General features: G+C 47.5%; 1 protein-coding gene across 1 annotated transcript; it reads left to right on the forward strand.

Moving 5' to 3' along the window:
* The first annotated feature begins 8,274 nt into the window (after nucleotides 1-8,274).
* LOC114007318 (calmodulin-like) lies at nucleotides 8,275-9,288 on the forward strand. Its single transcript, XM_027770691.1, has 2 exons — nucleotides 8,275-8,633; nucleotides 8,915-9,288. The coding sequence occupies exons 1-2, from the start codon at nucleotides 8,299-8,301 to the stop codon at nucleotides 9,027-9,029; spliced, it is 450 nt and encodes a 149-aa protein (XP_027626492.1). The 5' UTR covers nucleotides 8,275-8,298; the 3' UTR covers nucleotides 9,030-9,288.
* Nucleotides 9,289-13,259: the final 3,971 nt, after the last annotated feature.

Genomic DNA, 13,259 nt, shown 5'->3' on the forward strand with positions numbered 1-13,259 from the left:
TATGAGGAGGAGAGCATCCAGGGCAGAAGAGAGGTCTCAGGGCGTCTGGAAAGTCATGGCACATTTTTGCTTAGGAAAACACGTCATGACTCTCCCTGCAGCCTGACAGGAACGCAGATCCGGCTTACGAAGAACCTTAAATCCTCAGCTAAGTGATCGAGACGGGTTACTGCAGATTAGAGAGTGATGTTAATGATCAAAGTTCTTTTTTTTTAAAGATGTATTTCATGTTATTTATCATTATCATTATTATTTTTTCAGTTTGCGACAGGGCATATGTGTTCACCAGAGAGGGGGGGAATGTGAGAAAGTCAGCTGCCATGTCCAGGACTGAAACTGCAGTTGGCCACGTGGGAGTCCAGTGTCTTTTTTTTTCTCCAATAATTATTTATTTTATTTTATTTATTCATTCATTTATTTGTTAATTTGACCAGAGAGAGACAGAGGTTGAGAGTGAGAGAGAGAAGAAGTGAGAAAGCAAGTCACCAGATTCAGGACTCGAACTCTGGTCGGCCATATGGGAGTGTCCAGTGCGTTAACCACCACGCCACCTGCTGGTCCCAAAGGAGTCCAGTGTCTTAACCGCCAGACCACCTGCTGGTCCCAATGGTTAGAGTTTGACAGATACTAACTTGGCAATCGTTCAAAGGGCAAATGAGAGGTTAAGAGACAGGGTCAATTTGTTCGGAAGCAGATCCAGGTAAGGAGCGGCAGATCAGGATCGAAGTTATGTGAACGGGAGCCAGGGTGCTCTAGGACACAGTGTGTCGGCTGAATGACCGCACCGTGGGAGTGTGGCTCGTGGAGGTAAGACTGACACACCCGGGAGAACTGAATCAGATTTGCTAGCTACCTTAATAAATGAGCTCAATAAAGCACTATTAAAGAGAGCCATTTTAACCTCCGAGAAAAGTAATAAAAGAGCACCCCTAGAAAGAGAGATGGTGATACCGAGGAGGGAAAAATCAATGCGTGGTGCTGGCAGTAGGAAGAGGGGCAGGGCTTCCTTTCGGGGAAAGTACGTAAGAGAGCCATTTAGTATAAGGAGGTATCTTCCCCTTAAGAGAGGGTTCATTTAAGTGCAGCCTATTTAGGAGGGAATCGATCTGGCACCCAAGGTCAAGATGGGAATTGCTTTGTTACCTTATAAAAATTCATGAAAGCAGTAACATCTAGATGGGCTCTCTCTGGAATGAGCTATTAGTGGGTTATGTGAGGGGTTTATTTATTTATTTTTTATATTTTTTTTTGGTGGGGCACATGCACTCATCAGAGAGACAGAGAGAAAAAGAGAAATCACCTCCCTCCCTGGGGGGATGGCAGTGCTGCAATCCCTTCTCGAGGTTTTGGGCACACATGCACACGGACCTGGTATGATTTTCAAGCCTCCAGGTCTGGGACTTGAACCGCAGAATCAGCAAGCAGGATCTAGCCCCTTAGCCACCATGCCACCTGCTGGCCCAGGGTGTATTTTTAAATAAAGCATGAATGACATAATTGTGTTGCTAACTCAAATTTCTGTTGGGTTTTAGCCCCAATGAAATTAACAGCGTAGCTCTCATTTCCCTAGTAAAAGAAACCACCCTTGACCTGAAATATCTATGCATTTAGAAAATAAATACCGTGATCAATACGCCGTGCGGACGCACAGTGCTCTGAGGGAGCAGCGGTGGCGACGGAGACAGACCCGAGTGCTGCAGCCACACAGGCAGCGTCTCTGCTCCCGCCGGCACCGCAGCCCATTGTCACTGGCCTTCTAGACTCTGAACATGAATTTGTCCCCATCTCGGAGCGACCTGGGATGCCTGCCCTGCCATGCTCTCACGGCTGCCCCCTTCTGATCACTCTGTTCGAATGAAGTAGGGCCTCCCTGCCCGGTCCCCTTCACTCTCCAGCTCACGTGGCCCTTGGCCGCTAACACTGCACGCAGGCTTTGTCCTTTCATGGGGGATTATGCGGGCTGACGGGAGTCTCCTCGTGGAAGGGGTCCTGGAGACAATGGCTGAAAGTGGTCCACCCCCCGGTGGGAGGGCCTTGCCGAAGACTATCGGGTGAAGGCAGAGTGGCCTGTGGCTGTGCGGAATGGCTCCCGTGGTACAATTCACGGGTGGGGCTCGCCATAGGATGAAGCTGAGGCTAGTCCCCTCCTGAACCCCCACTGTTCTAGTCTGTTGTGTCGCTAATCACAGGAACACCCGAGTCCGGGCAGTTCATAAATAGAGGCCTGGTTGTGGGGGGCGGCTGGTGGTGGAACAGCAGTAAACGTGACGCTCTGCGAGCCCCACAAGGGGTGGTCCCAGGTCCCATCCCAAGGCCGGGTGAAATGTGCTGGGCGCGGTGTGCGGTGTGAAGACTCGTAGGGTGCTGCCTCCGTCCTCACTAGCTGTCTGTCTTTCTCGCTCATGGAATACGAAGTAAAACTAAGAAAGGAAAGGGCAGGCCTCACCTCACTTGGAGCTCCAAGGTCGAGGGCCACATCTGTCTTCTCGCTGGTGGGTGACATGGCAGAGGGCGTCACGTGGCCAGAGACGTGTGTGCTCACCAACTCCAGGATCCAGTCATGGGGCCCCACCCTGACGGCTAATTACTTCCCCAAGGCCCCTCCTTTTCTTTCAGTTTTGCTATAGGGCATGTACACTCCTGCAGAGACAGAGAGACAGAGAACGGGAGAGCATCTGCATCTCCGGGGGGCATGGCCATGCTGCAATTCCTTCTCCACTCTCCTCCTGGGATTTTGGGTACACACGCACGCACGTCCAGCGTGTGGGATCCAGCCACCTTACCACCGCCTGGCCGGCTCACACCCCTCCTTGCAATGCCACAGTCAGAGCGAGGCTGTCCTGTCACGTGAATCTGGGGCACAGGCTCCGGTCAGAGCACACTCCCCTGCCTCGCTTCTCCGGCTGTCTTCTATGGTTTTTATCCCCGGGATTCTCCTTAGGTTCACTGGAGCAAGGATTCCCACCTCAGGTTGGTCACAGGAAACAATCTAAGAGCTGGTTGTAAAGGGCTGGAGAGGCCGTGCCTGCATCAGGGCGTCATATCAGTCGTCCTCCACGAGAGGGCGATAAGAGCCCAATCACGGGTGAACCGTCGTCCGTGACTGCGGGAACGCACTGCTCAGACGTTACTTGTAGTCTACTGCCACACATTTAGTGAAAAGATGCCCCTATTTTCTTTTCTATGCCATTAGAAAAGTCAATCAGAAATTGTTTCCATTCACATGTGTTCGAATCCATTCTGTTGTTAACCACAAAAAACCTGAGTAATTCAACCAAGTAGGAAGTTATTACGTTTAGAGGTCCAAGATCCAGAGGCTGCATCTGCTGAGGGTCTTCTGGCTGATCACAACACGGTAGAGGGGAAGAGAACAGGGGGCAGGTCTCTCTGATCTGGTCTCATCCTCTCTCCTCCTAACTCCCCACGGACGCGTCAAGGGGACCTCACCTATTAACCTCATTTTCATCTCCTCCCAAAGGCCCTACCTTTCAACACCACAGTCAGATTACATTTGCACTCCTTAGTCCTGTAAGAATCAAATCTCAGCACGTGAATTTTGGAGGGACATTCAAATCACGGCAACAAGGAGTGGATAATTGTACACACTCCCGACTTCGTCCCCAGACCGTATCGATTCTTCTATTCGCCATCCGTGTTGTCCAGAGGCACCTGATCACGTGGACACGCATAGAATTTCACATTGGCCAAATACCTTGATATCAGGACAATAAACAAACCTGATAGGAAGGAAATAGCGAATGCTCTAGGATGCTAATAAGACATGTACTCCAGAAAGTGGACGATAAACCCTGAAAAGATGAAGCCTGCCACCTTGTGCCTTAGGGTCCAGTGTTCTGGGCATGACAGGACAGCTCTTTGGTAAAGGACAAGTTGCTACATCTATGACTCCTGTCACTAAGAAAAGCAGCACCGAGCTGGGCCAGCCACCTTGCGTTTTGGAAGCAGCACATATCACATTTGGGGAACACCGTCCTGACCCATTTCCTGGGTGGCGAGGAAGGTTATCATTTCAAGTGGGACTCAGAGCAGAGAAGGACCCGGAGTGGATCCAGTTTGCAGTGCAAGAAACACGGCACCGAGGCCACATGGCTCAGGAAATTCAAATGTAGAAGCAGCTATATTGAAGACGCCGTGTAAGATATTTGGACAGCTTAGATATGAGGGGTAGAGGACAGACGAGAACTCTGGAGCAAGGCCATGCTCCCCACAGTAGAACTACTACACACCACTCAAAACACAGGGTCCGACATCACATCGGGACACGGGAGAGACTACCTAATTATGAGACATCAAGTGATTGTGCAAGCAGAGCTGTCCAGGTGACCTGGGTTTTGTCAGACCTTCCGAGTCACAAGATTGAGCCCAGCAGGACTGGCCTGTGGCCTAGTAGTTAAGGGAGCCAGATCCCACATGGCCAGCTGCACAGTTTGAATTCTGGCCTCAGAGGCTTGAAAAACATGTGGGGTGGGTGTGCCTGCATGCCCAAAGACGAGACAGGAGAAATGAAGAAGGGATTGCAGCGCGATCACCCGCCACTGCAAGGTGCTTTCTCCCTCTCCCTCTCTGTCTCCCGATGGCAAATTAAAGAAAAAATAAAAGACAGAAAGAAAAAGTTGGGGCACACAGCAAGAGCGGCCTTCCAGCATAAGATGGAAACAGAACATCCAAAACTTGGCTCTAGCGCTCTAAAAAGCACAAATAAACTTCACCCCAGTCCAGACACATCACCCAGCACTCTTACAAACATTGTTTCCTTCATCTCAGACCCACAGCTCTGCAAAGCCTCCCTGAGAACAGCTGTTGGAGGAGGAAGCATCCTGGACTCCAGATGCTGAAAACAGAGCGGCTACCCCGCAGCTAGAAGACACGGTGGAGCCTCCCAGTGACCAGAACTCCAGGCGGGTATCTTCTTCATGCAGAGAGGAAAATGCAACAGAAGGGCGTCCGTGGTTCTTGGGCATTGGTGACTGACTGGCTGGCCTGTCTGGGGGCTGGAAAGGGCAGGAGGGTGGAATCCTGAAGAAGGTCTGGAGGAGAAACATGGGAGTGGAGGAATGTCCACCAGAGAGCACCCACTGCAGGCGAGGCACGACACCACCAAGGGACAGGAAGGGACACCTAGCAGAGGCCAGCCAGCTTCTGTCCTCAACCACACTAGTCCCTGCAGAGCTGGCTGTGAGCAGAGCAGCCACAGCGGCAGGCTGGGGACTGCGGGTAAATTCAATGGCATGGGCTCTCCTCATCGGAGCTGATCTAGCCACTATAGCTGCCACCGGCGGTGCAGCCACCACTAATAAAGAGCAACACAAGCCCTCCATGTGGCACAGTCCCTCAAGGAAGCCAGCCAGCTCCTTGGTGGCAGAACAATTATGTCAGACCCCTTTTGTCCTGGGAAGGGCAACGATTCATCCTGGCATGATTGTATTCATCATCGCCTCGGGACCAGCTGCCACGGTCAGGCCTATTAAGTTTGTTTCACTAACCCTCCTCTTTTAAGCACTCAGAAACTGCACCAGCCAGAATCCCGGGACCTGCCACCAGATGGGGTGACATTCACGTGGCACAAAGGGTAGCTGTAGCAGATGCTGTTGGTGCCCTCCTATTCCCCGACAGGCTGCTGTGCCACACTGGTAGCTAATGCCTTACACCTGTGCTCCTTCCCAGGGGCTCGCCTTTGGCCGACGGGAGCTGCCTAAGCCGGAAATGGCAGGAAAGTGCGTGCACTTCCACCCCACGGGTAGCCTGGGGTCGCTGGCTGATGATGCAGGGTATAGGCCCGGTCGCCTGGCTTCTGGGAGGAAGCATTGCAGAGCAGCACCCTCCATGACAACTCATGTCTCACCATACATTTGTGCTCCCATTCCCCAGGGTACGAAGGCAGCATCCAGTCAAAGACTACATTTCCCAGCCTCCCTCGGAACAAGATGGGGCCACGTGAGCAATTCTCACCAATGGAAGTTCAGAGGGGGTGAGGTGTATTCTCTCAAGGCCAAAGAGAACAAGAAGCCCTCGAGCTTTTTCTGTGCCCATCTTCCCCCTTCCTGCAGAGTAGGGAGAAGTCGTCCGATAAGAAGAGCCTGGAACCCTGAATCACCATGTGGAAGGTGGCCGTCAGTCAGGGGCACTTGAACTGTTCAGTGAGTGAGAAATACATTTCTGTCGAGTGTAGCACCCACGCTAGGGATTTGTCTTATAGCAGCTGGTATTGCTCTAGTACGCGCTCTGCCTGTGAAGGCTAAGGGATTCCTGAATACTGGGCGCTTGAACCGGATGCCTCCAAAGGTCCCTCCTGACACAATTCTCAGACACCTTTCCTCTGAAAAATGCCTGAATCATGTGAGTTATTCTATTTGAAGGTTATATTGCAAAATAGTGTCATGAATTATCCCATTGTAAACATGGTAGAGTTCAAAGGACACTGGGTCAGAGGAACTAGATTTTAGTTCTGGTTCCTTTATCAGTCTGTTAGAGAGTCTGAAAAAATAAAAAAAAAAACAACTTTACCCTGGAACCAGCAGATGGCGTAAGAGGTTACGTTGCTGGACTCCCACATAGTCAGCTGCGGTCTGAGGCCTGGACCTGGCGGCTTGCATTCTCACTTTCCTATTTATCTCTCTCTGGTCAAATGTAAAATAATAATACTAATAATAACAAATAAAATAAAATAAATAATTATAAATTAAAAAAAACAAAACAGCTCATGCTGAGTGCATGTGCATGTGTGCTCAAAATCCCCAGAGGAGAATGGAGGAGAGGGGATTGCAGCATGGCCATTCCCCCAGGGAGTGATTTCTTGCTTTCTGTCTCTCTGTCTCTATGGTGAGTGCCCAAGCCCTACAGCAAAAATCTCTCTCAAAAAAATAAAAAATAACTTTACCTCTCTGAGTCTTAGTTCCATTAACTGTAAAATGAAAAACTGTAAAGTGAAAAAGGACAATCTGACCTCCAAGGACCTTTCTAGCTCTTATATTTAATGTTTCTTAGTATTGTAGTAATATAAAATCTCTTCAAGAAATGTAGCAGTTCTAGGGACCAGCAGTTAGCGTAATGGCTATGTCGCTGGACTCCCATGTACTCGACCATGGTTCGCGTCCCGGACCCAGTGGCTTAAAAACTCATGCCAGGCGCGTGTGTGCCCAAGATCCCGAGAGGAGAATGGAGGAGAAGGGATTGCGGCGTGGCCATCCCCCCTGGGGGGTGATTTCTCGCTTTCTGTCTCTCTGTTTGTCTAGCGAGCACACGTGCCCTATAGCAAAAACCTCTTTCAAAAAAAAAAAAAAAAAAAAAAATTAAAAAAAAAAAAAAAAAAAGAAATGTAGCAGTTCTACACAAGCTGGGAGGAATGGGAATGCAAATTTCAGTGCATTAAATATTGCCCTAAACTTAGCCTACAGTAAGCCTCAAATCACTGAGTTTCTATCACTGGACTTGAAAACTGTTAGCACCTGGCACTAGAAATAGTCAAGGTGACTCGAACAGGCCCAGCACAGTGGGCAGCTGGCAGGGGCTGCTCTGCAGTGCTGGAGCCACAAGGGAGATCAGATTCAGACCCCAGGTTGACCTGAAACACTCAGGGTGCACATGCGGGCACTGACCCTGGCTGGAGGGGAGTAGGGTGGAGGGCGGTGGTGTGATTAGACGCTGTCAGGGGTGCCTGTTTCTATCCCTCTCTATTAGATAAATAAAGCTAAACAAAGAAAAGGTATGCAAACAGCTCAAATACTCCAATTAAGGCACTAATTGGGGGTGATTTATGTTCCAGAGGAGTGGGAATGGGAAATCAGAAAGTCCTGTGGGAACTGGCTGTGTGTGGCAATGCCAAGGAACCCTCCAGGGCACCTGGCCGTGGCCTCTTCAATGACACAGCAGGAGCTAAGAACGACTCTGACAGTAAGCTACAACTGATTGAAGTATTGTTTCCTTTGTAAACACACAGGCACGGTTATGCTTCAGTAAAATGATACTTACTGGTTCCAGCAACCAGTGTATAAAGATGAACAAGCCTGGGCCCAGCAGATTATGTCACTGGACTCCCACGTAGTTGACTGCAGTTCAAGTCCCAGACCTCATGGCTTAAAACTCATGCAGGACGTGTGTGCATGTGTGCATGCCCAAGATCCCAAGAGAATGGAGGAGAAGGGATTGAGGTGTGACCATCCCCATTCTTGCTTTCTGTCTCTGTGGTGAACACATGTGCCCTATAGCAAAAATATCTCTCAGATAAAAAGAATAATAATAATGAGCAAGACCCTGTCGGAAACTGGTAGTGCTTGCAGCATGGCTGACCAACTGACTGAAGAGCAGATTGCAGAATTCAAAGAAGCTTTTTCACTATTTGACAAGGAGGGTGATGGAACTATAACAACAAAGGAATTGGGAACTGTAATGAGGTCTCTTGGGCAGAATCCCACAGAAGCCGAGTTACAGGACATGATTAATGAAGTAGATGCTGATGGTAATGGTACAAGTGACTTCCCTGAATTTCTGACAATGATGGCAAGAAAAATGAAAGACACAGACAGTGAAGAAGAAATTAGAGAAGCATTCCGTGTGTTTGATAAGGATGGCAATGGCTATATTAGTGCAGCAGAACTTCGCCATGTGGGGAACCAGCAGTTAGTGTAATGGCTATATCGCTAGATTCCCACGTAGTCAACCACGGTTCGCGTCCCGGACCCGGTGGCTTAAAACTCACGCCAGGCGCGTGTGCGTGCGTGCCCAAGATCCCGAGAGGAGAATGGAGAAGAAGGGATTGCGGCATGACCATCCCCCCTGGGGGGTGATTTCTCGCTTTCTGTCTCTCTGTCTCTGTCTGGCAAGCGCACGTGCCTTGTAGCTAAAAACCTCTCAAAAATAAAAAAATAAAAAAAGAACTTCACCATGTGATGACAAGCCTTGGAGAGAGGTTAACAGATGAAGAAATTGATGAAATGATCAGGGAAGCAGATATTGATGGTGATGGTCAAGTAAACTATGAAGAGTTTGTACAAATGATGACAGCAAAGTGAAGACTATTGTACAGAATGTGTTAAATTTCTTGTACAAAATTGTTTATTTGCCTTTTCTTTGTTTGTAACTTATCTGTAAAAGGTTTCTCCCTCCTGTCAAAAAGATATGCATGTATAGTAATTAGGACTCATTCCTCCATGTTTTCTTCCTTATCTTACTGTCATTGTCCTGAGACCTTATTTTAGAAAATTGATCAAGTAACATGTTGCATGTGGCTTACTCTGGATATATCTAAGCCCTTCTGCACATCTAAACTTAGATGGAGTTGGTCAAATGAGGGAACATCTAGGTTATGCCTTTTTAAAGCAGTTTTCTTTAGGAACTATCAGCATGTTGTTGAAGTGTGGAGTTGTAACTCTGCGTGGACTATGGACAGTCAACAATATGTGCTTAAAAGTTGCACTATTGCAAAACGGGTGTATTATCCAGGTACTCGTACACTATTTTTTTGTACTGCTGGTCCTGTACCAGAAACATTTTCTTTTATTGTTACTTGCTTTTTAAACTTTGTTTGGCCATTTAAAGAAAATCTGCTTATGGCACAATTTGCCTCAAACCCATTCCAAGTTGTATATTTGTTTTCCAATAAAAAAATTACAATTTACCCAAAATAATAATAATAATAATGAGCAAGCCTAAATAAAGTCATTTAGAAGTCGTGATTTTTTTTTTTATTTATCTTTTTTTTTTTTTTTTTAGTTTTTTTTGGTACAGGGCACATTCACTTATTGGAGAGAGAGAGACAGAGAAGGGAAGTGAGACAGCCCTCACCCAGGGTGGATGGCCACACTGCGATACCTTCTCCTCCATTCTCCTCTTGGGAATTTGGGCACATATACATACACCCAGTGTGTTTTTCAAGGTGTCAGGTCCAGGACTTGAACCACAGAGTTGCCCACGTAGGATCCAGCACCTTAATCACTATACCACCTGCTGACCCAGAAGGCACAAAATATTTTTAAAAGAATTATTTTATTTAACTTTATTTAAAAAAATTTAAATAATTATTTATTTAATTTTATTTATTCATCTTTTTTTAAAAAATTTGATCAGAGAGAGAGAGAGAGAGTGAGAGAGAAAGTGAGAAAGCAAGCCACCAGGTAAAGGACTCGAACCATGGTTGACCACGTGGGAGTATCCAACACCTTAACCACCCCACCACCTGCTGGTCCCTATTTATTTATTTTGATTTGACCAGAGAGAGAGAGGGAAAGTGAGAAGGCAAGGTGTTAGGTCTGGGACTCGAACTGCGGTTGGCCATGTGGGAGTCGAGTGCCCCTAACCACCATGCCACCTGCTGACCCCCAAAGCACAAAATTATTAAATAAATATTTTCACAATCTGCCCCAGGTCCATCTGTTTTCTTGGTAAATATACAGTTTTCTAACACATGTTACTCTGAACCACGTAGCTCTTACCTGTTCTAGGCAGGACGTTTACCAACCCCTTGGTGTTTGTGTGAGAGACCCAGGCCACGTGCAGACAGGGAGACTGGGAAGCACCTGGGGCCTTTTCCGACCTTGTTCTGGGCCGCCAACATCATGCTCGATACATGACGTGGGTTTCCACGGCTGACTTGCCCATGTATGAGCATGATACGCAAGCTAGAGCTGGAGAAGTCGCTGGGTTCCATTCAGGCCGTTAGACTGTGTCTTGTTGAGCGGCCAGAGTGTGTACTCGCCAGAGACAGAGAGGAAAAGTAAGAAATTACCCCCCTGGGGGGTGGGGGAGACATGGCTGTGCTGCAATCCCTTCTCCTCCATTCTCCTGGAATTTGGGGCATGCACGCACAAACACTCTGCATGATTTTCTTTCTCTTTTTTTTGGAGAAGTTTTTGCTATAGGGCGCGTGCGCTCGCCAGACAGAGAGAGACAGACAGAAAGCGAGAAATCACTCCCCAGGGGGGATGGCCACACTGCAATCCCTTCTCCTCCATTCTCCTCTTGGAATCTTGGGCACACACGCACAAGCGCCCAGTGTGAGTTTAAGCTGCCGGGTCTGGGACTCGAACCACGGTCGACTACATGGGCGTCCAGCGACATAGCCATTACACTAACTGCTGGTCCCATTGTCACTTACTTTAAATCTCTCACTGACACCATCACATTAGACATTTTTTTTTTCTTTTTTTTGGAGAGGTTTTTGCTATAGGGTGCATGCACTCACCAGACACAGAGAGACAGAAAGACAGAAAGCGAGAAATCACCCCCGAGGGGGGATGGCCACACCGCAATCCCTTCTCCTCCTTTCTCCTCTTGGGATCTTGGGCACACACACACACACGCGCCAGGCGTGAGTTTAAGCCACCAGGTCCGGGACTCGAACCGCGGTCGACTACGTGGGAGTCCAGTGACATAGCCATTACGCTAACTGCTGGTTCCCACATTAGACATTAAATGGCTTATCAAGCCCCAGTTGCATCTTGACATGCTAGTAGAGCAGGCATTTACAATTTCTAAAAATGTTTTATAGGGACTATGCACTTGCCAGAGAGAGAGTGAGAGAGAGAGAGAGAGTGAGAAAGCACCCCCAATGAGGCATGGACACACCACAATTTTTTCTCCTCTTTTCTCCTCTCAGGATTTTGGGCAGGCAAGCACATGCACTAGGTTTTTGGGTTTTGTTTTGTTTTTTTTTTTTAGAGGTTTTTGCTATAGGGTATGTGCGCTCGCCAGAGACAGAGAAATAGAAAGCAAGAAATCACCCCCCAGAAGGGATGGCCACACCGCAATCTCTTCTCCTCCATTTTCCTCTCAGGATCATGGGCATGCACACACGCGCGCCTGGCATGAGTTTAAGCCACCGGGTCCGGGACTCGAACTGCAGTCAACTACATAGGAATCTAGCGACATAGCCATTACACTAACTGCTGGTCCCCTAGGTGTGTTTTTCAAACTGCCAGGTTTGGAACTCGAACTGCACAGTTGGCCATGTGGGACCCAGCATCTTAACCACCATACCACTGGCTAACACAATGAGGCATTTTAGACCTATTTCTATCACATTAATTTCTGCTCATTTCTTCTCAGTGATTCCCTGTGGCATATGTAATTAACAGTAAACTGACACTGGCATCTCTTAAAATTCCTCAAACCTGCATTTCCCAAGTGTTAATTTCCAAGTAATTTTCTAGTGTTGATTTCACAACTCGACTCTAATAGACACATTAACAAAGCTGTAACTTTCTTACATATGTGCCTTTTCTCATGGCACGCACCTCTACCCTGAAGGGCTGCCTTTCCTTTCCACTCAAATTTAACTTGTGCTTTTAGGGTAATTACTTAAAAGTCTCTTCATTTCTTCCTTTTTTTTTTTTTTTAAAGAGAGATTTTTGCTATAGGGCATATGCATTCACCGGAGAGACAGAGAGAGACAGAAAGACCGAAAATGAGAAATCATCCCCCTGGGGGGATGGCCACAATGCAATCCCTTTTCCTCCATTCTCCTCTCAGGACTTTGGACATGCATGCATATGCACCCAGTGTGTGAGTTTCAAACCTCCAGGTCCAGGACTCAAACTGCAGTTGGCCATGTAGAAGTTCAGTGCTCCAACCACTATGCCAGCTGCCAGCCCCCACGTATTTCCTCTATGAGCCAGAAAGACAGAGAGACAGAGAAACACAGGATTTTCCAACTGGATCTTGACACTGCAATTTTTTTTCTCCTTTTATTTATTTATTTATTTATTTATTTATTTATTTATTTATTTATTTATTTATTTATTTTTGCTGTAGGGTGTGTATACTCTCTGGAGAGACAGAGAGAGACCAAAATCACCCCTCAGGGGAAATGGCTGTGTCACAATCCCTTCTCTTCCATTCTCCTCTCAGGACTTCGGGCATGCATTCACACATGCCCAGTGTGAGTTTTAAGCTACTGGGTCCAGGAATCCAACTGCGGTTGACCATGTGGGACTCCAGCAACGTAATCATTATGCCACTTGCTGGTTCCAACACTGCAATTTTTAGGAGAATCGTAAATATCTCTTCTCTTTAGAAAGTTGTCCAGATTGCCAAGGTTTGAGTATGGTAGGATCTGATTTTGTTTTCTTTCATAAACTCCACTGTTTCACGTTACAGAACCATTCTCATAGCCAGTTTTGAGTATATCCTTGCAGAAGGGAATTAGCTAAATAAACCTCTTGGGTCCAACTCCAGAGTCAGTTGATTATAGTTATGTGACAGACACTGTTCGAGAGCTAGGAGTCTAGATGTGAACACAACAGGAA

The sequence above is a fragment of the Tupaia chinensis genome, unplaced genomic scaffold (genome assembly GCF_000334495.1).
Source record: "Tupaia chinensis unplaced genomic scaffold, TupChi_1.0 Scaffold000152_1, whole genome shotgun sequence".
Taxonomy (NCBI): Eukaryota; Metazoa; Chordata; class Mammalia; order Scandentia; family Tupaiidae; genus Tupaia; species Tupaia belangeri.

Excerpts from the sequence above, each read along its gene's own strand:
- LOC114007318 (XM_027770691.1), top strand. The coding sequence starts at position 8,299 with ATGGCTGACCAACTGACTGAAGAGCAGATTGCAGAATTCAAAGAAGCT. Across the intron at positions 8,634-8,914 it reads CTTCGCCATGTGGGGAACCA|CCTTGGAGAGAGGTTAACAG; the intron begins GCAGTTAGTGTA and ends TGTGATGACAAG.